This window comes from Elaeis guineensis, chromosome 9 (assembly GCF_000442705.2).
Source record: "Elaeis guineensis isolate ETL-2024a chromosome 9, EG11, whole genome shotgun sequence".
In the NCBI taxonomy this organism is placed as follows: Eukaryota; Viridiplantae; Streptophyta; class Magnoliopsida; order Arecales; family Arecaceae; genus Elaeis; species Elaeis guineensis.
The window spans coordinates 77,406,857-77,434,337 of record NC_026001.2 but is presented as its reverse complement, the minus strand read 5'-3'; the positions used below and the strand labels follow the sequence as shown (position 1 = coordinate 77,434,337).

Below are 27,481 nucleotides of genomic sequence, written 5' to 3'. Positions count from 1 at the left end.
TTCTATATTGATTCTTAATGTTTCTGGGCACTATGATATCAGCTATCAGTATCGGTGTTATCTTGGTTCATTTTTTCACTCAGGAGAACAATGAAGAAGCTGGCATGCTGTATTGTATTTGTCTTGAGTCAAGGTGGTGCCCTGTCATTGAGCTTATCCCAGATCAGGACTGTTGGCAAAGCCATAAGCTGGATGATGGGAGAATGTGCGCACTTTATCTGTTTATGCTAGCTCTGAGTTCAATCATTGAGCCTTTTTCTATTACTACTGCTCCCTACTTTCCTATGGGCATTTGGTGGCAGCAAATTTATACATACTCTTATTACCTCAAGACTTGGTTTTCTGATTTTCGCTGTTATTTTGCTGCAAATAAGCAGTTGCTGTGCTGTTGGTCACTAGCCATTGTTTTACTCTACTATTCCATAGATGGTTATTTTTGCTGATATGCCAGGCTATTTATGTATTCAGGGGAGGAGTAAGCAAACTTGTCGATTGGCACTGGGACATTGTATATCTGTTGGCACCTCAGGTTTAGCATCGCAATTATGGTCAGGGAGCTCTCCATATTGTCTACCTCTTTAAATATTGTATCATTTGGAATATAAGGGGCTCTCAGTACATGACTGTTTCTATTATTTTGACTTATGCTGTAAGGGTGTTGTTGCGGCCAAATTTCTAATGCGCCTAGCTCCGCTTGAGAGCAACCTGCAAAACAACATCCATACTGATAGAAATTATTTTCGACAAGGATCCTCCGATGTTTAAGTTAGAAGTGGAAAGTTGGTCGAACAGTAATGAATTCAAATTGATAGAGTTTCTGCCTTTAGAATTGGCTTACCATCCCCGTTCATTTACCTCTCTTTTATAGGCAAGCGATCAGTAACCATCTATGACGGTTATGCAAGTGGGATCCCGTTTATTTCGATGTTGTGATATCATGAAGTGGGCAATTAATGTATACTTAGTGGGCAGTTAATAGCCTGATCATAGAAGTAACCGTTATGTGCTTATTGTGCTGACGGTTTCTAATAAGCCGACTGGGGTCGGTGATACCGACTGATAGTCGGTGTTGCCAACGTTATGTCGAAATCATTGAGCATGTCACCGATAACATAATGGATACCGACTGGGTGTCAATTAGGCCTGCCAATGTCGACTTGATGTCGGAATATGTTGATGGCATCGTGAAAGGCCGATCGGGAGTTACCAATAGGCAGTCGACTATTGAACCATCGGTAGTCAGTCATTAGACAATTGGCTTGACCGTTGTCAGTCGGTATAAATGGTTAAAAGCTGATAGATATTCGGTGTTGATATCGCTAAGCAATTAGTGTGTTGAGTCATTGACTTTCTTGACCATTCGATCGGACATCAATCGACGATATGTAGTCGAGTGCCACTGTCGAGTTGGAGATATCATCATCGAGTATGAGTCGGGGTAGCAAAATCGGTTGCCCCAATAGTTGCTTCCTACTCACAAGTTCAAGATAACTTGATGCATGGGACGATGGAAGTCAGCGTGTCTTTCTGTCATGATTTTGAGTCCCGATTCTATGGTCATTTTAGTTGATAATAAAAGAAAATTTTCTTTTATCATTGGACCTTAAGCCAATTTTGTTGCCTTCAATTCATAGTGAAAGAAATTTTTCTGTATTGTCCCTTTGAATATGATCATCATTCGTCATTGATAACTATTGAATATTTTTTGACTGACTGAAATCGAGTTGGCATATTCTTTCGACTGATCATAGTCAAGTCGACATATTATTTCGTTCGACCGTAATCGAGTCGGCATATTATTCCGTCCAACCACAGTCGAGTTGGCATATTATTCTGCTCGATCAGAGTCAAATCGATATGTTATTCCATCCGATTGTAGCCGAGTCGGCATATTGTTCCATTCGATCATAGTAGAGTCGATATGTCTTCTGATCGAAGAGTCATCCGACCAGAGTTAGTATGTAGATTTGACTGATCGGAGTCAGTATGTAGAGTCAACTGATCGGAGTCGGTTTGTAGATTCGATCAATCGGAGTCGGTATATAGAGTCGACCGATCGGAGTCGATTTGTAGATTCGATCGATCGGAGTCGGTATGTAGAGTTGATCGATCGGAGTCAATTTGTAGATTCGATCGATCGGAGTCGATTTATAGATTCGATCGATCGAAGTCGGCTTGTAGAGTCGATCGATCGGAGTCGGTTTGTTGTGAATGCCGAATATGTCGAGAGCTAGCATGTCATGAATGTTAGGGGGCTAGGAGTCGATCTTTTTTCGATCGGAGTCGATGACTTGCCGATCGGAGTCAGTCTTTTGCCGATCGGAGTCAGTCTTTTGCCGATCGGAGTCGGTCTTTTGCTGACCGAAGTTTGTGACTTGCCGACTGAAGTCGATCTTTTGCCGATCAGAGTGGATCTTTTGTCGATCGAAGTCGGATCGGTAGATAAGTATTTTGTAGATAGTCAAATATCCAACAAAGATGTCAAAAGCCGAACATGTCATTTCAAATATTTGTCGAAGACATTTACTGATAATACATACGTAGATTGTCAACATTCCACATTTGGGGGATGGATGTCTCGTTGAGGGTTTGGAGCTGATATGCTCCTAGGCATAGAATTATCTACAAGTGTTCTTTTTACATCATAATTAGCTATCGTTGTTAAGACAATGACAGCATCATTATGAGGAGTGTGAACTTTTCGAGTATCTTCTTCTGAAATGGAGATTACAGTGTTGTGTCATTGTTTCTTGGACAGCTCCTCTTCGATGCTTGCCCCCCAGTTTCTCGGTCAGTCTGTGATTATGTTGACACCCTTACAGTCGGTCGGTTGAAAAACTCTTCAGTCGGTGGCGGGGGTTGCTCTGCAGTAACTTCAAGCTGTCGACCTTGAACATATTTCCTAAGATACCCTCTATGGATAAGGTCCTCGATTTCATCCTTCAATTGGATGCAGTTGTCGGTGTCATGTCCGTGGTCGCGGTAGAATCAACAATATTTGTTTCGATTGCGAGAATGTGGTGGGGCTTGCATCGATGGGGGCTTCTTCACATATTCTTCCTTCTCGATCTCCATGAGGATTTGAGATCGAGGAGTCACAAGGGAAGTATAGCTGTCGTACTTGTAGTTTGGGCTTCTCGATCTTGATGTCGATTATCATCGAAAAAGATCCCTATCGGTTCATCTTTGATCCGAACCTCCCTCAGTCTTGTTCTTCTTCGAAGCTCTTCTACCCTCACCATTGCGTCGAGTAGCAGTAGCTTCTTTAGTATGGATGTATTTATGTGCCCGGACGAGGAACTTGGAAAATGACTTAGGGGCCATCTTATCTAGGGAGTAAGTGAAGCATAAGCCATGCAGTCTCTGAGCAGCGGCTGCCATAGTCATATCTTGATTAAGGTTGTAGACTTCCAACGTGGCGGCATTGAAATGCACCACGTAATCTCTCAGTGATTCTCTTTCCTGTTGCTTGATCGAGAAGAGGCTTGCAAAAGTGTGTGGCAACTTCCTGTTGGTGTGAAAATATGCCGCGAACTGCTGGCTGAGTTGATCGAAGGAGCTGATGCTCCTTGAACTAAGTCTCGAGTACCAAGCTCAGATTGCCTTTCAAAGGATTACCGCGAAGGCCATATAGAGGAGGGCGTCGGTCGTGCCCTAGATCATCATGAGAGTCTTGTAGCTCTCCGGATGGTTGATGGGGTTAGTGGAGCCATCGTGTGGCTCCATCTGCGACATCTTGAAGCGAGCCAAAATGGACTCATCCAGGATGTGCCGGGTGAAGGGCGGCAACGAGTGGATGCCAAGGTTATTAGAGAACCCACAGCCATCCACTTGGATTTGTGCGAGTCGACGGTCGAACTACCTAAGCTTGCGCTTATAGTCGTCGAATCGCTGTCATTGGATTACTTTCGGTATTAGATCTTCACTAGAAGAACTCAAAAGGGAAGAACTTGGTGATGAGTGAGGATGCTTCCCTTTCTTTGTGCTGTGATGGTGAGAGGAAGAAGGAGACCGTTGCTCTTTATGGCCAGCATGATCGAAATGCCAGGATGGTTGAGGCTCCATGTGAAACTGCCGCGCCTGTCGTTCAGAGGGTAGAGAAGGAGATTGCCACGGAGCGTGGCAACTATGCCTTGATGGCACTTTGTGGGGCACTGGTTCCTCTGATGTTGGTTGCTGCTGTTGCTGGTATTGTTGTTGTTGCTGCTGTTGGAGGTTGTGTACTGCCTTCGTCAGCGTAGCAACTTACTGCACTAGGATAGCAAACTGTTGGGTGTCCGTCGTGACAACCGGACGTGAGGTGTTGGGCTCCATCAGTGGTGGCGGACGGTCTTCCCGATGGGAAGACTGCCTGGTAGAGCCAGTGGAGAGTTGTGCTCTCGTTCTTATTATGATTGATGGCAAAATAATTGTTCGTATCACTCCCTACCTGGTGCGCCAATTTGTTGCGGCCAAATCCTTGATGCACCTAGCTTTGCTTGAGAGCAACTTGCAAAGCAACATCCACACTGATCGAAATTATTACTAACGGAGACCCTCCGATGCTTAAGTTAGATGTGGGGAGTTGGTCGAACAGTAGTGAATTCAAATTAACAGAGTTTCTATCTTTAGAATTGGCTTTCCATCTCCATTCATTTACCTCCATTTTATAAGCAAACGATCGGTAACCCTCTGTGGCGGTTATGCACGTAGGATCCCATTTATTTCGACGTTATGATGTCATAGAGTGGGCAGTTAATGCCTACTTAGTGGATAGTTAATAGTCTGATCATGGAAGTAACCGTTATGTGTTTATTGCGCTGACGGTTTCTGATAAGCCGACTGGTAGTCGGTGTTGCCAATATTATGTCAGAATCATCGAGCATGTCATTGATAATATAGTGGATACCAATCGGATGTCAATCAGGCTTGCCAATGCCGACTTGATGTAGGGATATATTGATGGCATTGTGAAAGATCGATCGAGAGTTATCAATCGATAGTCGACTGTTGAATCGTTGGTAGTCAGTCATTAGGAAATCGATCTGATCATTGTCAGTCGATATGAATGGTTAAAAGCCGATAGATATTCGATGTTAGTGTCGCTAAGCAATTAGTGTATTGAGTCGTTGACTTTCTTGACCATTCGGTCGGACATCGGTCGGCGATACATAATTAGGTGGTCAAGTCAGAGATATGGTTACCAAATGTGAGTTAGGATAGCAGAATCAGTTGCCTCAACAGGTGTATTGGATTGGGGATGCCTCATAATAGTTCTGTTATTTGTTGTTGGAGCCTCCTGCTGGATGCAAACTTTGTATTATATTAATAGAGCCCTTCTTCTTATCTTTTATTAAAAAATAAAATATAATGGTGCCAAGAAAAAATTAATTATTCTTTCATATAAGGTACAATCCAAACTTTTTTTTTAATAGAACGGAAGCGCGCATTACATTTATACAGTTTGTATATGAGTACATTCTAAAAATTTGAAAATAAAACATCATAAAATATATGTAGAGGAAAAGGAACACGCGTATACCACCCGCCAAACCAATTACTCCCGTATTTACCAAAAAAAAAAAACCAATTACTCCCATATAATGTGAAGAAAAGACCGAATACTCCGATATCTTATCCACACCAAAAAACGCACTCCTGAATGCTCCCGTGTCTTGAACAAGCCACGTGCAGCCGCGCGGGTTCTGGCATGGCCACGTGTACAGATATGCGACAATCCACGCTAAATGCATCGTACGCAAATCCAGTACGGGACTCGATTTTCTCTGGCCAAACCGATTCGGCGCCTTAAACCCCTCAACCTAATCCTTCCCCTCCCTCTGGAGGTAGAATCCCTCTACCGAACCCTTGTCTACTGCTTTTCATAATAAAGTTTCTCCTTTCTTGTATTTTTTTTTTAAAATTCTATTGAGACATAGGCTGTGAAAGTTAAGGATGGATACAAATTTAGGTTACATGTCCTACTGTTTTTTTTGCTTTTCATCTGTTACAAGCAGATGTTGTGCTTTTTGGCTTGGAATCGAATTGGAAGTACATTGATGCACCTGGTTTCTTATAATTTCATTGTCTGCTGAGGTTTTCTTCTGTTGTGATGGTTTCTTGGAACACAATAGAGATTGCTTGGAAGATGGATGATTTGCTTACTGGCTTTCAATTTGGGCCAGTGTGCAGATAGGAGGACGATGGTAAGAAAGGTGGAGTGGGAGAACTGCAATAAGTTTTTTATTACCCACTTTTGGCTTAAAATTGTTTATTTTATTGGCTAGTCATCGTTTCTTATTAGAGATAAGTGCTAGGAAAATTGCATCTAGAAAATCTGATATGGTAGAACTTTATGTTCTGCCATGCCCACTAGTTGCTTGCTCATATTCCTCTTTGCTTAATAACAAGTCAAGAGGTTCTCCTTAGTTGCTGAAAGGCATGATATCCATGGCCAATGTGATTGTTGGATTGGTATGTTCTTAGGGAAGATGGATATATGTATAATCTGAAGCAGATAAATCATTTGATGGTCTCAATATATTTTAATCTCAAGCACTTTAATACAGCTAAAGACATTTTAGAGAGTCATTTTAGAGAGTCATTCCTCAGAGCTAAAGACATCGTGATTAGTTTTTGGTGGCATATTTTTTCGAATTTTCATACAGCTATCAGATGTAAAACGGAACCTTTTGAAGAATAGGAAGTTAAAAGTGCATTAGCAAAAAATGATGGAGAAATCTCTAGTAGATATATTGCATATGGAAGGTTCTGGAAGGGACACTATGCATCGATTTCTAGATTTCTGTCATTGGTAAATGGAGCTATGAATAATCATTGCTGGAGTTCTCATGGTTGAAGAAAACCAATCTAATTATGTTGTTTCTTTCTGTTATTGTAATTGAAACTTAAGTTGTACATTTCGTTAGGCTGTATTAATAGACTATTGCTATCAATATGGTCGAAAATCTTCGGTTATGTGAAAGTGAAATATACTTCTAGTACTTAAACAGTTGGATGCTCATTATTTTTCTGAGATTTGAGCATGCCTCTATGCTAAAAAAATGAATTTGTTTTCTAAATATGAAAATTACTATGGTCCAGTTTTGATCAAATACTTGCTTTTAACTTTGGTTTTTTGTAAATTGCAAAGAACACATTAAAGCTCGATTGTCAATTAATTTGATAGGCTACTGGTTGGTAATTTCTTTTTGTCCAGTTTGCTGAAACTTTTGATCCTTGTCAATGTTCAATGTACATATGCACACATATGTATACATGTACACATACGTATGTGTTGATAGATACATAAACAAACATATTGGTGCATGTGCATACAGATGTGTCTATATATAGAATGCAGGCATGCATGTACATATGTATAAAAATTACATATACATATTCATTTATATATACATGCACAAATGTATTTCTTTATGTTTGTGTATATGTGTATATACATATATATAGACATATATACATGCATTCATGCATGCATATATGTATGCATACATATATGTGTACATCCATATGTACATGTATATGTTAGTCTGTGAATCTCCCAAAAAGAAATTTGTCAAAAGGAGGCCATTAATTTGGAAGTACATATGCCTATGTAAACGATGAAGGGTAGATTCGAGAAATGAAAAAAAAAAGTGCTTCATTATTGTAAATAGTTGTAGTGAGTCTGGAAAATGTGGGACTTTCCTAAATTTCATAAAGCCATGAGATAATATATAATCAGATATTTGCCCTACTTGGTACAGTTGTGACTGAAGGGATCTAATGTCCTGTCATATTGGACTTAAAATTTGAGGGAGAAGTTAGTGCAGATATTTTGCGCTTGTTTATATGATAAAATGCAGGAGTTTCCACAGTGAGAAGATGAAACAGATGTTGGAGACTTGGGAAGGGGCTAAGTTTTGGATGGGGGAGTTTTTGTGTTGAGTAAGTTATTTTTTCTTTTGTGGTTATTTATTCTCTTTTCAATATTCGTCAAAATATGTTGCTAAGCATTTGGAGAGCTTACAAGGGACTTCCTTCAGAATTATGGCTACGAGCCAACAAAGATTCAAGTACAAATTGGAGTCCTGGATGTTGAGATGATTAAATACTAAACATTCAGCATTGGTGGCTTGGGCTGAAGGAGAATTTTACAATTTTGCATTGTTGTTTCTCCTACGGCCTACAGGGAGGGGCTTGGGGTCAGGGGTCACATAGTGTCGCTAGAATGTAGGTTAGAGGTTTGAAAGCAGTGTTTGGGTCTTTGCATATTAACCAAGAAGTTACAGTTTGAGTCAGGGCTTGGACATGGATATATGTTTGGGGTTTGAATTTTAAAATGATGCTTGTAGTAAATTTCCACCTAATTTGCTTCCTAAGTCATATAGGTTGCACTTTGTAGAGAGAGTTCCGTAATTAGCTGTTTTTGATGTATATTTCATAAGGTTATTTGTTTCCTGGGTTTTATGAACAGGTTTAGATGTGGTGTTTAAGGAGGGAAAATTAGTTATATCCTAGAAACATCTGTAGCCCTACTAGGTTTGTTTGGGGAAAGGAAAAACTTCATGAATCTGTTCTTAGTTATTTGGAGTGAGTATGGGTGCAGGAGTGGCTTTGGTTATGGGTGTGGGGAAGCAAGTTACTTAAGAATATTTAGAAATAGGAGATGCTTAAGCATGTAGGGGTGAGCTTCTTTTGGATATTCTAAAGTGGGTTAGCATCCTAGATAGAAATATCTTGTTGCTAAGGATGTTTGGTGGGTTGTATACTTATGAGTTTTTGTCATCAAGTTTTGTTTGGCTTATGATATGTTCTCTTTGTCCTCATTAAGAAGCAAAATTTACTAAGGAGGGTCCGTTTGATGGTTGTCTGGAAAAACTCCATAGGACTTATGTGAGGTCCTAGAAGACCAACACATCACACATCTAAAAGAGATTTCATGCACCAACCACAGACAAATGTTTCTCACTCAACTTCTGAGCTTGCAGTCATGTGTCACTTGTTCCTTTGCCAGATAAGTTCTAGCACCTCACATGGTAACGTCCCTAACAGCCTGTCACGTCTGTCAAGTGATTCTTTTAACCAGTCATGTCTGGGTACTGACTACCTAAGTAGAACTCTTTAATTATTTTATCTCTTGTAATAGATTAAAAGAAGGGTAACTTGTTGAAGAATCTGCATTCAGGATACTTTGAGTGTCCATTATTGTGGAGAGAGGTTATGTTTTGAGGTTCAGGTTTTGGTATGGCTACTTCTGTGCATCATGGATGATATCTTTAGAAATTTAAAAATCTTGAGATTTTTTGTGGTTGGAAGAATTACTGGGTGAGATGGCATGTATCACATGGTGATGGGATATCATCATTAATTTGTTTTAAAATGTGATGAGATTTTTATTTCTAATTAAAAGATCTAGATGTTCCTATCTTCTGATCTTTTAAGTCTGAAATCTTCAACTTCGCATTGCAGCTAGAATCATGAATTATTTAAATCAGTTTTAACATAGAACAATTTACTTCCTTTCTGGTTATTTTTATTTTTTGTAAGCACTGATTATCTTTATCTGGGAAAGATATTTGTTATATGTTTTATAGTAAATAAGAAGCTAATTAGAGTCTGTGTCAGCACAACTGATTTATATTGTATAATTGACAAACACGAGTAACAATCTTTTATCTGCTGAGAAGATGGTCAACTTTTAGCTATATTTAACCTATTGATTTCAGTTCAGTTTGTGGGTTCAGCTGGGTCTGTTGGCATAGACTAGCTTCCTAATTGTGATGTTTGAAGCGGAAAGAACCTGCTGACTTAACATTTTGAATTTTTGATACTGCAAACATCAAGGCAAAATTAAAGAATTTGGAGAATCTTATAGAAGAATTTGTTTCTAAAATTATTTTGATTATTTATGCACTTTTTCCAGACTGGTATATGGACATGTGCATTGCGGTTAAAAGTTTCTAGAAGTAATTTGTGTTAAGTAATTTTTTTAAAAAGAAAGATTCTGAAAATAGTAACTACAGTTAAAACTAAAATATTTTGAAGCTAAGTATATGTCCCAACTAGAATTGACTTTATAATAGGGCTGAAATTGGATTGGATATAGATCAGATATCACTATATCCTATCCATATTTGTGTTGTTTGACAAATACAAATACGGATGTGGATATTAGTCGGATACAAAAATGCATATCCATATGTTTTTAAACGGATACAGATACAAATTGGATACTGCAAGTATGGGATATAAATATGATATAAGTCAGATAACTAAATTTTATGACCATATAATGAAAGAGATTACTAAGTAGATGATAAATCAGATTAGTAGCATATTGATATGGTTATATATTTTCCTTAAAGGTCATAGGTACGATATAAAATTAAATATGATTACTAATCAGATATTCGGATATGGATTAGATATCCATATCCATATCCATATCCATTTTTTTTTGACAGATGTGGATACAGATACAGCTATCAGTCTGATGCTCAAATTTTTATCTATATCCGAATCGATTCGAATACAATGGATAATATCTAGTCCACCTTGACCCCTACTTTATAAAAAAAAGGACACATACAAACAACATATTAAGACAAGGTTAAAGTTTTGAAGTCAAAGAAAAAAAGAATTGGGTTGGATTGCTGTGCTTGATTTCAAGTTTCTCTTGCATATATTTTCAGCAATAAGGGTTTGCTGCAAAGCACCACAAAAAAGAAACATGTTAATAAAATATGAATATATTGAATTATCAAGAGTAAAGGGGGAAAGGAAATAAACAATGGACTAACTTGTTCTGTGTTAGAATAATTTTTCTTTAGATTCTCTATTCATGTAGCTATCTTACATATGGACTTGCAATCATCCTTCAAAGGAGCTAGAAAAGAGGGATGTTGGTGTTAGCAATAAGAGGATTATGCAGTGTCAAGTGAGGGTGGAGTGATAGAGTACCAGCCCTGGATGAGTTCGGATTGGGCAGTGATGGCTGAGTAGAGTGAGGGATTTGGGTTTAGGATTACATGGGGTGTTAGATCCTCCTTTCCCCAATTACCCATGCTTATCAACATCCTAGAAGAAAGTTTTCTACTTGAATAAATTAGTTTTTTGTAAATATGATTGTTGAAAGAATTGGCTGCCTCGATTCAGCGATCAAACCAAGGGGCTTTATATAATAGGCACACAAAAAACAACTTCCTAAGTTACCCTTATTACAATACAAGCACAAGATAACTAATAAAGGGTAAAATAGGTAAGGTAAATAAGGCAACATAAAATAACTAAAATAACAAAGTCTCAACACTCCCCCAAGTTGGAGTATATAGATCTTGCAAACCCAGCTTGAAGCAACAACTCTGAAAGGATTGTTTGGATAATGCCTTAGTGAATATATCTGCAGTTTGATTAGTTGAGCGAACAGAAGGTGTAGTCACCAGCTTCTTGAGAATAGCATCACGAACAAAATGGCAGTCCACTTCAATATGTTTAGTCCGTTCATGAAAAATTGTATTTGAGGCAATATAGATGGCTGATTGATTGTCACAGAACATTTCCATGGGTGTAGAATGAGAGAAGCCAAGTTCAAGTAAGAGATTTTTTAACCACATGAGTTCTCCAACTGTATGGGCCATAGCATGATATTCGGCTTCTGAGTGAAACGAGCAACAGTACTTTGCTTTTTGCTTTTCCAAATAACTAGATTGTCACCTAAGAAGGTGCAATAACCCGTAGTGGAATGTCTATCTTCACATGATCCAGCCTAATCAGCATCAATAAAGGCAGTAAGCTGATAATGACTATTCTTTTTGTAAGTAAGCCCTTTTCCAGGGCAGCTCTTTAGATATCTTAACATCCGACATGCAGCTTCCTAATGACAAACTCTAGGTGCATCCATAAACTGGCTCAGGACACTAACAGTGAATGAGATATCAGGCCGAGTCACGGTAATATGGATCAACTTGCCAATCAGCCATCTATAGTGTGCACAGTCTCCAAACAAATCACCCTCTTCAGTTGTCAGCTTAAGGCTAGAGTCCATTGGAGTTTCAGCAGGTTTGGAATCTAGCACACCAGTCCCTTGTAATAAATCAAAGGTATACTTGCGTTGAGATAGATTTAGTTTGTTCTTAGTACAGACAACTTCAATACCAAGGAAGTAGTGCAGTGATCCAAGGTCTTTTATCTGAAATTTATTCTTAAGCCACTGTTTAGTCTGAGTAATTATCTGCAAGTTATTCCCTGTCACAATGATATCATCAACATAAACCACAAGTATAACCACACTATTATCTTGATAACATACAAATACAAAATGATCGGCATAGCACTTGGGTAAAATCATATTGACCAATGGTCCTGTTGAATTTATCAAATTAGGCCCTTGGTGACTGCTTAAACCATAGATAGCTCGTTGCAGTTTGCAAACTTTCTTGTCCTTCCCCTGAACCACACAATCTGGAGGTTGGTCCATATACACTTCTTCTAGTTCACCATAGAGAAAGGTATTTTTAACATCTAGTTGATGAAGAGGCCAATCTAGATTTATAGCAAAAGAAAGAATTACTCTCACAGAGTTCAGCCGAGCTACGATAAGAAGGTTTCAAAGTATGCACTCCATATGTCTGTTTAAACCCTTTGGCAATAAGTCTTGCCTTGAGTCTCTTAACTGATCCATCAGGTAGGTACTTGACTGTATACACCCAGCGACATTTCACGGTTTTCTTTTCCAGGAGGTAAAGTAACAAAGTCTCAACAATGATATAAGGGCATTCTTGAAAGACCTGATTATTCGAACTTGCACAGATTTAATTCTATAGTCTTTCTTCATTGGGCTATGACTATAGATGATATTTATGTATATTAAGGAGGGAAAAGGTTTATAAAAACCTATTTGAATTATTCAACATGCCTATGATTGTAAAATTAAAGGCTATTTGTCTGATGAACAAATAATTGACATGGAAGATGAGTTGAACTCAAACTAAAACCATTTTCCTATTTCATAAGCAAATCACATCTGATTTTTTCTTTTTCAACTTCTGAACAAGGGTGTAAAATGGTGGAGAGTACATCTAGAATTACTAAACTCCTTGGAATTGTTACATGGTATTCTCTTCATATTAGTACAACATTAGAAAGTTGAATATTAGCATCAGATGTCAAGATCATTTATGTGGTACTTTCGACAAAACACATCAGCAAATTTCAAACAGTTCTTTCGTATGTCTAGTGTTCCATAGGAGAGAGGGAACAAAATAACTTCAAGTTGATTGATGGGGGCAGTAATCAGATCGAATTTTAATGCTAGAATTGAGAATTGATGGAAAACAAGACTGTATGCTTCACAGCGTAAGATCACAAATACATGTATAGGTGTAGTGCATGGAGGCAATTTACCATAAATGCCCCCACTGGGTTTCTACAAGTTTGAGATGGCCAGCAAGACCTAGAGTGGAAAAGGGAACCTTAAGAAAATCTTGAAGATCAAGACAATATCAATTATACCTAAGTTCAGTAGCTGTACTTTGGCATATTTGATGGTTCTATGATGGAATAGGCTGATTTGTTGCAAACATAAATACTGCTCTATCAGTGGTAATGTTAGACAGATAGGTGACATCTTGCACATCAAATTTGTCATCCGAGGCATCCTTAGGTTTTGCTTGGGGGTGATGAGGTACAATTCTGTAACAGTGAGTTTGATTGGATTGCCATATCATCAACTTAATATTAGCCTACCTATACTTTTTCTTCATTTCATCTTCTCATGAAATGACTTGCTGGCTTCCTTCCCATCTCGAAACAACAACCTGCCTGAAGTGATCCATGTAATTCATAGATGTCCAAAAGATCCTTCTATATCATTAGGATTATCAATGGAAGTCTTTGACTTGAGACATCCCAATTCTTGGAAGCAGTTGTGACTACTAGCAATTGAAGGTCTAGTTAGCAGAGGGCTCCTGGAATGGATGTATAGGAAGAAGAGGTGCTCTAGTTTTGTCTTCATATTTCAGATCCTCAAAACTTTCTCGTCTATGATGTTCTTCAGTTGTTGCGGAAAAAGAATTTGTTTATGTGGCCCTCTTTTATGATGGCTTTGCATGTTTCTTTTGCATTTAAATCTTGATTGGCCCTCTTTTAAGAAAATTCTTTCACATTTAATCTTGAATGAGAATCTGCATGTTTGCAACTGTTGTGTATTTTCTACACTAGGGGTTCCAAAAAGAGACAAAGAATAGGTTGTGAGGGTTTTCTTGTTTGACCATGTGCTTTGCAAGTAAGAGAATGAAAAAGCTGAAAGTGAAAGAACTTTTCTTAATCTTCAGAGCAATCTGCTGCTTTCTCTCCTCCCTCACTCTCTCAAGGTTCCTCCTCTCTTCTCAATTGTTATATCATTGTTATCTGCATGAAGACATGCTGATAGTAGGTATCTTGCTGCTGTGTTCCCTGAGTTGGTGCATGAAATTGGTTATTTTCAATCCCCTCAATATCCTGTACTCTCCAACATGAGATCAGGACATTAATTGGACTTGACCTATTAATTTGTTCATAATTTATCATCTTCCTGCTCCAAGAATTTCTGGGCAATAGCTCTTTTTATTAGTTGGATCCATCTACTTCTGTTTTAAAGCTCTGAAATCCTATGTGATCTAAATCTGTAATATTCTTCACCTAAATCTAGTATTAATGCTTGTGAAAATGCCAGGACAGCACTCCTATAAAAACTATCTATTCCTTATATGGGTTCTTCAAAACCCTAGTTCATGCATCTTTATAGTCCTTTGCAGCCCTCGACACTGATACTGTTTTCTTTTTCCCAATCACATATAATAGTTATCTCCCTAGAACTTCCCATTTTTAAGCAACATGCATGTTATCTCTCTTTAGTTTGGCAGTGTCATGATTGATGACCTTGTTTCGTTTCTGTTCTGTTTGTATCTTTACTAGGTCAATTTTCTTCTGAAATAAAGCAAAGTAGTTTTCCTGTTTGATTTTGTGGATAGTTTATTTTGATTTTGTTTAGTGTTTGTAATTTTAATTTTTGAGAGAAGTATTAGTAGTTTTTATTAACAAAGTTTCTGCATATAAGCTTTTTGGATATATCTATAGGAGATGGCATTTTGTGGCAAAGTTTCAAGCTTGATTAGGCAAAGTGTTTTGAAAATTTCTGTCCCATCTGGACCTCTTCCGTCAATGCACATGCTCAGTGCTATCCGCAGTTTTACATCTACAAGACTCTTCATTGGAGGTTGCTCTACTTTTTCATGATAATTGTTGTGCACAAGTCTACAATCATATGTCCAAAGTTCTTTTTTAATTGATTTTTTTTTTGCCTGTTTGCTATCACATATTATCAGGTCTTTCATTTGGAATTGATGATCAAACACTAAAGGAGGCATTTAGCAGTTTTGGGAATGTAACTGAAGGTAAATACCTTTCAATCAGTGCTCCTGAACATCTCAGCTAAGCCATCAATCTGCCAAAATTTAGTTGACAAATTTAGAATCTCAAGTTGGAAGTAGAGTTCATTTGGAATTGAATGAGAGGAAATAGATTCTATCACTGTAACACTATTGATTCTTTTGATCCTTTTTGGGTTGGCAAGCAGAACATGCCAAACTTTCTGTAGGGTATATCTCCAATCTATTATATAAGGATGTTGTTTCCTACCTACTACATAGGTGGAACAAAGGCTCAGTTCTGGGAATGCACATAAGAGTCGAACGTGTAGGTTACCTACCTACCACATTTGTCATGCCGATGTAAAACCACTCTCTAGTGCAACTATTGTATTGCACTATGAGGGATTCATGTGAAGATTGAGATATGTATCGAGGTCATCATGGATGGCAAATGGGGATGTCAATGTATGAAAGCCTATCCCACTACAGTGTACACATAATTCAGTTTTTATATGGTGTATCTAGGGATTGTAATGTTTTGTTGTTTATGATGCAGCACGGGTTATCCTGGACAGAGACACTGGCAGGTCCAGGGGCTTGGGTTTGTGAATTTCGAAAGTGATGAAGATGCCAGCGCAGCTATGTCTAGCATGGATGGTCAGGTATGCAAGTTTCAGTTCCAATTGCACCTGTCCACAAACTCATTATACAACCTCTCATTAGGATGTTAATTTAATCATTCTTTCAATATTTTCAGGAACTGAATGGAAGGACCATTCGCATAAGCTATGCTAATAGTGATAGACAACCAGCTCGTTTTGGTGATTACAGTGGCAGGAGCAATAGAGGGTTTCAAGGGAATGGGGATTCATAGACTAGACCAGCTGATGATGGATATTGAAGGCTTTAGTTAAAGTCTTGAATGTATATAGAGGGGTATGCTATTTGAGTCATGTTTGTCTGTTTGGATCTGTGGAGCAGCCTTCAGTTATCTTGATTCAGAGTAAACTAATTAAACCTGCAAACTGGTCTCAAGAGTCAGTTTTAACTATAATGTACTCATGTAATTGTTTTGGCAATGGTGGGTTGCATTTCATCTGTGATTCATAAGCTACATGTGGGCATTTCACCTGGTTTAATCTCAGGCTGGTACAATATTGGGACAGGTTGTGATAAACCGAATAGACCAGAACCACTGAAAAGAAGGCAGGGTAAAAAATCAAAGAAAGTTGTGTCATAGAATTCTAGGTTGTTCCAGCTATCAGGATGCAATCATTTCATTCTGTCCTACTTCATGCCAAATAAGAGAGTTTGGATGTCCTGGTCTATGGTAGAACTAGTGCCCTAGGGTGACTTACTGTTGTATCACTGATGCCATGGTTGTTAGGGCATATTGGGGTGTGAATCTTGAGATGATGTTTTATCTTCTCATCTCCATCAGATTACAATCTTTTATGTATCATTTCTACAAATGAAACAAGTAGTTTATTACTTATGGTTCTGCATAATTCAACGGTGCCCTATTCATGATTATGATAAGAATTTGTCTCTAGTCCCTATTCATGATTATGATAAGAATTTGTCTCTAGTTCTTGGTTGGTGACCTTTTTGCTCACACTTGCACAAAAATGTGGATTTGAATTTTGTGGGTTATCTCATGCATCTTTGTATGTCATGTGTGTGGGTTATTCTTCTCTTGATGCTGTCATTCCGAGTCCAAGGCCTGTTTGGGCGCACAGGCATGAATTACTAATGGATGGCAAATTTTGAAGAACTATTCTTATCCGTGGAAGAATCATACGGAAAAATTTTACCTGGTTTCTCTGGAGATCTACCATCTGCTTGGTAGGAGAGCTCGCAGCCATCTCTCTTTCCCAACTACCAAAAAGCTTCCCACCTCATCCCCACCTCCACCCTTCCTTACCCCAAGTCCAGATACAAAACAGGACCCTAATTAGCTAGAATAATCTAATGGTGAACTTTTTTAGGAGGAAACCAACAATAACAAGATCATAAGTGGAAATAACCTTTTGGAAGACCTGCCAATGATGCAATGAAGTCTGAGATGCATTATAGCCGATGGTAATCCTCCTACCCTCCAAAGATCTTGGAGCATTGTTCAAAGATCAAGGAGCCGAGTCCGACTTGAAGACACAAACCAAGGCATCTGGTAGTAGATCTATCACCATCCGATGGCATTGGACAACAATATACCCACCATCCAAACCCTTCCACCAATATCTAGGTCACTATCCGAAAGGAATTTATTCTAGGGCACCTTTTCAACGAGAGTTGCTTTATTGTGATTTGTAGAGCTACAATTTTTGGTTATTCTCAAATTCTAAGGGTGCTCAGTCGATCTTATTACTTGTTAGGGATCCTAGAGACTATGCACATCCTAATATAAACTCTATTTTGATGAGTCAATGAAAGTTTTTCTATTTTGATCCGTTAATGAAAGATTCTTTTCTTTGCACGATGGATTCTATGTAGGTTCAAGTAGTTTTTAGGAACGAGGGCGCGGCCAATTTCTGGAGTGTTTGGTTGTAACATGCTTTAAGATATCAATTGGTGAAGCTCTTGGCAAAAAGAAGCCCTTTTGGTAGGGAAGTGATTAGTCCTCCGTTTCCCTAGCCTATTAGATCATAAAAATCATAATTATTTCTCACTTCTAGATTTAGACTAATTATAGATCGTTAGTCTTTTGCTGTTTCATTCTGATGCTTACTTCGTGCCTTTCTTATCAGCATTAGTGGATTCTGGTATTAAAGCTCAATCCTTTAGAGTAATTTTATGCTTATGATTTTCCTTTTAGATCATTGATTGCTTATATAATGCATGCATAGTTAATTAGGGTTCTGATTTGAGTTTGATCTAGAATTTTAGTTAGATAAGAAAGTAATTTCTAGTTGCTTTTAAAATTTTAATTGCTTTTAGGCTCATAGTTTTCCTCAAACTCTACTTGCTCTCAAATAGCTTTCGAAACTTTTAATTTGATTTCAAGTACAAGTGAAGTATATTTCTTGGAGATAGACCGTAGATCCCAATGCTTGATGTTTATTAGTTGGATTAGGTCTTGAGCAGTCTATAGAGTTCTACCTTCTAATAGAAGTTTACTTCTCTCAGGATCATTTGGTGTCAACTACTATTAGAGTATTTGACAAGAGTTACTTTTTGCCAGAAGAAAACTATTTGACTATTTCTCCTCTCATTGTTAATTTTTTGCTTGGCCATGCGCCTTCATAGTGGCTGCAAACTCACCATAGTCCAACACCACCATTAGCATTAAGCCTTGTTACCCATGGATCCAAATTACAACATGAACTCTAGGGTTGAAATGCCTTACAGCCCGCTATGAGGTAGATCCAAGCTTCATTACAAGATGTCTTGGCTAACTATAGGCATTCCTAGCCTTACAGCACGCAGCATTAGTAGACCAACTTGATCCCGACCATGAGTTTGATGCTAACAATTCACAATGCTAGAATAGCTGCAAGGATAACTAAAGTAGTAGTTTGATAAGAGTCAACACAAAAAGCATCATAACAAAATATATGCTTAATCATGGACAACTTCAGAAAATCGCTGCATATGGCAATCCAAAATTGGCCAGCCTCAATTGATGACTATTTAGGTATGCACCACTTATTTGATTGGAAGCAAGTCTAATTCATAAAGGCTAAGTTGAAAAGCCTTTACCATATTTGGTGTTCACTCTACAGGACATCATGCATGCACTGGAAAGAGACTCATAGCAACACTGGCCTAGATAAAGGGAGAAGCTGGAGTTTTTTTTTTTTTGATGAAAGTGGAGGGAGTGATTCCCACTTTTGCTATATTGATTGCTGGAAAGATATTTACAAGACGTTCATCATTACAATTTGCCCCACATAACTAAATGAGTAGGAGACCTATTTCTCTCTGAGTTAGGGAGTTGATAAGACCATAATATAGTCACAATCTCACATTGACTTTCCTAACAAACTACCTAGCACTTCAACCCACTGCATTCTGATAGTCGAGGCTCTTTCCCTCATCACTCTGGTTGAGGATTTAAGACTTCTCTCTCCATACTAGAATCGTTCCCAACACTTTCGCGCCTGCTTCTCATTTCCCCCTACAATCAATGTCCAACCTTTCAAGAGTGTTATGCCTTTATGAAGGGATTTGTATGCAGTGTAGGCTTCAAAACGAAATATCCTCCCATATCTTTCTTTCCACATGGTCCAATAAATTGTGATTACTAGATGACCCTAGTCTACTTTTGAAATGTGGATGGAAATATGATTTCTCCACTACTCTCGTAATTGTTCCATTGATTTTGGAGTAGTAAGAGTTTTGTTTTACCTGTTACTTGCCGCTAAACCTCCATAGTATATTTACACTCAAGGAAGAGATGTCTAATCATTTTATCCTCCTCAATGCATAGTGGGCATTTGAATGGAGCATTTGTTGGGATGTTTGGCTAGGACACTACCACCATAGAACTTTTTCGCTATTACTCGCATTGCACTCGATCAGCAAGAGAAAGAAAGAAGGAAAAATAAATATAAGACAAGAGAAAAAAATTAAGTATGTGGATCAGCCCAAGACTTATCTTCATGGGGCATGCAAAGCTTCACTATGAGAAAGGAACAAGTACCAAAGGAGATCCTCGCACTCTCAACTCTCATACACAATCTCTCTTAATTAGAAGCTACCCTTACAAAGCTCTCACTAGAACCCAAAGAGATCCTACCTGACAGTCTGCCTGCAACCTCTACTTCTGCTCTTTGTTGGTGCCTCTCCAAGGTCTGCTGTCGAACTTCCTTTTTTGGTTGCTGCTGGCATCTCACAAGTTTTGTCGAACACACCACACCGATACCTCTTGATCTGTTCACAAGCCTTTTAAAGATATGAATCCGAGCCTTGATCGAAGATGCACTCCGATTAAACCTCAAGAAACCTCCTAGCCATCGGATCTTCACCGCTCGTATCTCTAACCATTGGATCATGCAAACAAAGCCTTAGATCATGCCCGCTTGCCTCAGATCATGCCCGCTTGCTTTTTGACCATCAGATCAGGATCCAGATCACACCCGTGAGCCTCTAACGTTGTCCAATCATGAGTCGGCCCATGAAAACACCTGTGAGTCACAAGAAACCAGTGTTGGTCCACCATACAATGTGTGAAATGCGGTGTGAAATGCCACCGATCCACGCATGGGCGTGGACCGCATGAAGGCGCTTGGCCGTGCCTGCACATCCGTTGGGCCAGGCTTGCATGTGCCCATTCGTGCCTATGCTGGCCACGTGCCCATGGCCATCCCACGCTATCGCTGGGCTGGCTCGCTCTGCCACCAGCCCGTGGGCCTGTCTGCCGTCCGTGGGCCCTAAAAGCCCACCTCCTTACCTTCTTTCATATGTAGTTTCTCCGTCTGGACTCCGTTTGGGCTATTCTTGAGCTCGTTGGACTCCGTTCGTTATTCTGGACCTTACTTTGGGCTTATTGTGGATCACATCTCGAGATATTTTTCTCAACGATCTCCACATCGACTCAATATTTGGCCTCCACAATAACTCTGAGAGCTTATCTCTTACCCCCATGTCCTGGGGCAAATACTTGCTGTTCATGGATAGGCAAACATGGGAGTCGAGCTAGACCGCTTGATTCTATTTTCATCATGGGTTATGTTTACTCTGACTTGAGACCTGTTCGGGGTAGTCTTCTGTGGCAATAGGAATTTTACTTGCGATGTCACCTCTCATCCTCCCGAGTCTTCTGTCTCATGTCTGATCTACTTGTTCCTAGAGCTCTACCTCACACTGGACTTCCTGCCAAGAGATAGTATCCTCCATTATTGCTTCCTCTTCATCATGACCCTATTGCTGTGTATGACCTTCAGGATTCCTTCATCATCTCTCCACCTGTAGTCGGTCGAATCCACTGTTCAGAAAAATTAGATTTCTCTTGAAGCTGGGTATATATCGGACCTTATTCAACTTTTTTACTTTTCCATCATGTGTCTCTAGGCTTACCATCCTGATGCCCTTAGATCGATCCATCCGGCAAGCAATAGTGCCCTCACTGCTCTCCAGAGACTCAAACAGCTTCTCTTGGCAACAGATATGGTGTGAATAAGTAGAGTCTAAAATCTACTGCTGAAAAGGAGTAGATACCTTATCTGTGACCATAAGTGCATCAACGATCTCAGTGTCGCTACTAGTCACCGCCATAGTAGTTATAGTCTGATTCTTGAGTTGAGGACAATCTCTGACATGATGTCCCAACTCATCACATCGCCAGCATCTGATCTTGCTATAGTTCCTCATCCTGGACATGGATCGCCCATCTCATGATCTCCTATCACTTTATCTTCGGCCACCACATCCTCCAGTCACTGTCATAGCTGAGTCACCAGCTGGACTTGAAGTTTGGTTCTCCCATCTGAGAACCTCATTCTGAAGAAGTATAGAAGTCACCTCTTCCATCTTGATGGTGCTCTTTTCTACTAGAAGAGTAATCACCAAGGACTCGAAAGAGGAAGGAAGGGATGATAGTAAGACCAACGCCCTAGTCTTCTCCTTAACTTTCTCACCAACTTTAAGGAGGTCAGTGAGGATCTTCTGAAAGTTACTTAGATGCTCCTGCACGTTTTATTCCTCAATCATCTGCAGTTGGCAGAACTGTCTCTAAAAGAAGAGAGTGTTGGTGAGAGACTTCGTCATATATAACTCCTCAAGTTTTGATCACATCACCGTCAGAGAAGTCTCATTAAGCACATGGATCATCACATTATCCGTTAGGTACAAGTGGATCATACTCACTGTCTACATCTGCAGCTACTTCCAAATTGTTACCTCCATAGTAGTCGACGTCTCCTCACATAAGAGAGCATTGATCAACCCTTGCTAGATGAGCACATCCTTCATCCTCGATTGCTAGAGGGAGAAATTACTCTTTCTATCAAACCGACTGATCTCCATCTTGATTGAACTTATCTTCTCCATCTTCCTCAATCTCGATCAACACTGTCAAGATCTGGGCAACAGTGTGCTGATACCGCCTGAGCTCTAATCCTAGGTGTTAGGGATGTCTGGCCAGGACACCACCACTACAGGACTTTTTTGATATCACTCATGTTGCACTCGATTAGTAAGAGAAAGAAAGAAAAAAAATATAAGACAAGAGAAAAAAATCAAGTACGTGGATCAGCCCAAAGCTTACCTCCACGGAGCATATAAAGCTTCACTATGAGAAAGGAATAAGTATAAGAGGAGATCCTCGCACTCTCAACCCTTATGCATAATCTCTCTCAACTTGAAGCTATCTTTACAAAGCTCTCACTAGAACCCAAAGAGATCCTACCTGACAGTCAGCCTGAAGTCTCTACTTCTGCTCTCTGTCAGTGTCTCTCCAAGGTCTGCCGTCGAACTCCCTCTCTCGACTGCTGCTGGCGTATTTTAGGTTCTGCCGAACACACTACACCGATACCTCTCGATCTGTCCATAGACCTTTTAAAGACCTGAATCTGAGCCCTGATCGAAAATGCACTCCAATTAAACCTCAAAAAATCTTCTAGCCATTGGATCTTCATCGCTCGCACAAACAAAGCCTCAAATCATGCCCGCTTGCTTCTTAATTGTCAGATCAGGACCCAGATCATGCCTGCGAGTCTCTAACGTCATCCGATCGTGATCTGATCCACAAAAACACCCATGAGCCATGAGAAATTAGTGAAAAATCAGTGCCGATCCACCATACACCATGTGACATGCGGTGTGAAATGCTGCCAGTCCACGCATGGGGTGTGGACTGCGTGAAGGCACTGAGCCTCGCCCACGCATCTGCTGAGTTGGGCTCGCATTGGGCCACATGCCCGTGGCTGTCTTGCACTGCTGTTGGGTTGGTCTGCTCCACCACCGGCCTGTGGGCCCGTCTGCCATTCATAGGCCGTACCAGCCCACCTCCTCACCTTCTACGTGTGCAATTTCTCCATCTAGATTCCATTTGGGCTGTTTTTGGGCTCGTTAGATTCCGTTCATTGTCTTAAACTTCGTTCTGGACTTATTATGGATCGAATCTTGAGATATTTTTTTCAACAGCATTCAAATTCTCTTGCCCTATGTTGTCTCTCATCAAAATCTTATTTTTAAGAAATAATCAATGGAAGATCTAAGTCTTTTTTGTACCGAAATTCTCCAAAAGTTTGGAAATCCAGTTGTTATTCCCCCATGGCCTAAAAAGAAATAGCACTCTGTTGAGAATGTTTTGCCATGTCCCCACTTCCAAACTATCATTTTTCTCTCCTTACTGAGAGATATATCACTTAGTTTCGATTCCAATAAACTGAGCTCTCTTTCACCCACTATACTTGAAGTATGTCTGAATCAACTTCTCTTCTCTATAATTTTTATTGCATGGGCAACTAAAATTTTTGATAGGAATTGAGAAGTTATAAACCTTAAAACTTGTCACAAAGTGATTTATCACCAGTCTAATGATTATGCCATAAGGACGCATCCATGCCATTTTTGCATCGAAAGTTAATAGTGTCTAAATGGCTGTATCATCTTCAAGATACTTTTTTATGCTACTGAGACAAATTTTGCTTCTTTACGCTTTGTCATCCATGGTGCATTGTTTTGATAATGCAGTCTTCTTATCAGAGAGCTCCAGTTGTTCATTGGTTCGCTGGTGATTTTCCACCACCGCTTCATTAGAAGACATTGATCGAAAACTTTGAGGTTAATCACTCCCAACTTACCTAGTTTTTTTGGACGGCACACTTGATTCCAATTCACTAGATTATTGCCTCTTGCACCATCCTTATTACCTTGCTATAGGAATTGTCTATGCATTTTATCAATCTTTTTGATGATTTCCTTTGGTATGAGAAGTGAGGACATCTAATAAGTGGGAATGGGCTTAGACAAGTATTGATCAAGGTTACACATTCCCCCGGCGAGAGCATTCTACGCTTCCATGCTGATAATTTATGCCCTATTTCTTCTATCAGGAAAGATCAATCAACAGACCAAAGATTTGAAGTGTATAGTGGGAAGCCCAGATATTTCATGGGAAGTTAACAGTAAGCATATCTCATCTGCTTGGCAAAGTTCTTGCTAGAGGATTCTGTAATTCTAATTTAGAATGGATTGCTCTTATCAAAGTTGATCTTTAATCGTATGAGGAGTTCGAATGAATAGAGTATAAACTTGAGTCTTGATATTTGTAGCTTGTTGGCATTACTCAACAGTAGCACATCATCAACACATTGAAGGCGGTATGTGTCCTACTGTTTCCTAAGCACCAATCCCTTCAATGAGTTCATTTTTTGTAGCAATCTTGAGTAATCAGTCAAGAATGTTTATGACTAAGATAAAAAGAAGTGGTGATAAGGGATCTTTTTGTTTGAGTCCCTGCTTGGCAAGGATCTAATTCACTGGCTCCCTATTGATTGCAGGTGCCAACTTGCTGGTGTGAAGTACTTCCTTGCCCCAATTGCACCACCCTTCCTCAAAGCTTTTTTCCTTGATTAGCTCAAAAGGGAAGTTCCAGTTTATTATATTGGATGTTTTTTTGAAGTTTACCTGGAGCAATATTCCTTTTTGCTTAGTCTTGGAACATCGTGAGATAATCTCCATGGTTGCCGAATAATAGTCTGTAATTTGGCATCATTGAATGAAGGCAAACCGAGACTTTAATATCAAAGATTTTATATATTTCAACAGCTTGTTTTCCAATATTTTTGTGAATATTTTGATACCATTGATTGTACTAATGGGTCTATAATCCTTTGCCCCCAAGCTGCCTTGTCATTTTGGTATAAGGGTGATAATATGAATAATTTAATCTTCCTATATATGTCTGTGTTCTTGGAGTGAATGGCCTAAAATAATTCGCATGTCTTTCTTTACCACCATCCAAAAGTCCTGATAGAATGTGAAAGAGAAGCCCTCGGGCCGATGGGCACTATCCCTTTGGATATCAAAGATAGCTTCTCTAATTTTATCTTCTAAGAAGGGTCTATCCAGCTCTTTCAAACTAACTATTTATTTGAAAAAATGCTATTCCATGCAATCTGTGCATCAAATTTTTGCTCTGATCATAAGAGCTTTGTGAAATAATTGAAGAAGACTTCTCTGATTTGCTTTGGTTCTTTCACGGTTTTTCCTTGTTCTTCAACTGGGAATATTTTATTTCTGCTCTTCCTTGCACTTGCTATAATGTGAAAAAAATTGTTATTTTTGTCTCCATACTTTAGCTATTGTACCCTTGATCTTTGCTTCTATTAAATTTCTTTCTATCTAAGTATAATATTCATCTATTCTGGTCTCTTTCTATATATCTAACCATATCAGCCTTTCTTTTATTTTGTGTTTCTTATGTATAATGTTATCATTATGCTCTTTATTCCATTCTTTCAGTTTTGATTTCGAGTATCTGAGTTTTTAAATAATGTTACTCGCTGCATCAACCGATCTTGGAGTAAATTGCCACCATGATTTAACTATCTCATCAAACCCCGGTACGGTGAGCCAAAAATTTTTGAATCTGAATATTTTTCCTCCTTGTTTGCTAGAACATTCCAAAAGTAGAGGCCAGTGATTTGAAGTTGTTTTGGCAAGTGGGGGGAGGGTGTTGAGGGGAAACTTTGATACCCACTCCATAGAAATGAGGCACCTATCTAGTTTTGCAAGAATAGGAGTTTCTTGATAGTTCGACCAGGTGCACTAAATATGCTTGAGGTTCACCTCAAAGAGCTGAAGAGTGTTGATGAAGTTATTGAGAACTTCAGATGACTTTCCCCTCCTGGGTGCTCCTCTTCTCTCAGATTGAAATCTAACCACGTTGAAGTCTCCTACTATTATCCAGAGCCTTGTCCATTTATTTCCGATGCAGATTAGTTCTTCGAAGAAATCTTATTTTATTAAATCTTCATTAGGACCATACACATTTGTAACCACCCATTCAAAATTACCTGGATGTTGAAGGTGCCGAAAGGTTGTTCTGATTGAAAAGGTGCCTTCATGCAAAGCTTTTCCATTTATAATTTAGAGTTTCATGCATTTAACAGACCATCCGAGGCTTCATTTGCTTCCTTTATGTTCCATGCATCCAATCTATTGCCGTATACCCAAGCTATCATTTTATCTGTTATATCCCTTAGTTTAGTTTCTTGAAGGCAAACAACTAGGCACTTGGGGGATGCCATGGTATCCTGTACAATTCTTTTCTTGGATCTCTTCCCCATCCCTCTAACATTCTAAGTGAGTATTGTCATTGCATTATGAAGGCATTGATAACTCGATAGTGAAAAGACCGAAAGGATCTCACGTCTATTGGCAAGAGATTGTATGGTAAGAAAATCATAGGAGCAGCTTCAAAAGTCAGTACATTTCCAAATATGCAGCACCTACAATACTTTTCATAAAGTAGAAACAAGACAAACTGCTTCCCATAAGAGGCTTCCATTGATATATGGCTCTGCAAGGGGTTGCACATACAATTTTTATTAACATAAAAGGATCTAGTTTCCTCCATCATCATTTTCAGGTTTTATCCCTTGCCTTCATGGCTCTAGCTTTCTTGTTGGTCCGACACCTCGGGCCTCTAATCGAATAAGCTTTAGTTGTTTAAGCTTTTTGATGGCTTCATTGTTTGTGTCTGGAAGGAGAATATCACATTTTTTACCTAAAGCTCTCATTTCATTGGCTATCAGTGAACTAATAAATAGGATATCCTTTGATTTCAGGTTCACATCTTCCAACCCAAGAAACTTCACTTTCTTTGCTCGGATTCTAGCACTTCGCTTGGTGACCGTTGGTATTTGCTTTGGTTGTTGTTCTCAAGGTACTTCCTCATCCATGGTACTTATTACGATGGTATCATGGATGCTTCGGATTTATATCCAGGATGTAGATTTAGAGGCATGCTGACCATATGCATACTGTAAAGAGCTGAACCATATGCATACTGTGAAGAGATATATCTATGCTGAGATGAGCTATCCTGATATAAGCTGAGATATCTTAAGCCTCATTCATGCTGATAAAAGATATTCTGAGCCTCATTCATGCTGATAAGAGCTATCTTGAGCTTCATTTGT

General features: G+C 39.1%; 1 protein-coding gene across 1 annotated transcript; it reads left to right on the top strand.

Moving 5' to 3' along the window:
- Positions 1-5,675: 5,675 nt before the first annotated feature.
- On the top strand, positions 5,676-16,503 carry LOC105035702 (glycine-rich RNA-binding protein 4, mitochondrial). The gene is given in 6 exon segments (XM_073243932.1): positions 5,676-5,825; positions 15,097-15,235; positions 15,345-15,413; positions 15,946-15,984; positions 15,987-16,051; positions 16,147-16,503. Coding segments are annotated over 6 exon segments (528 nt in total). The 5' UTR covers positions 5,676-5,726; the 3' UTR covers positions 16,264-16,503.
- The last annotated feature ends 10,978 nt before the right edge of the window (positions 16,504-27,481 follow it).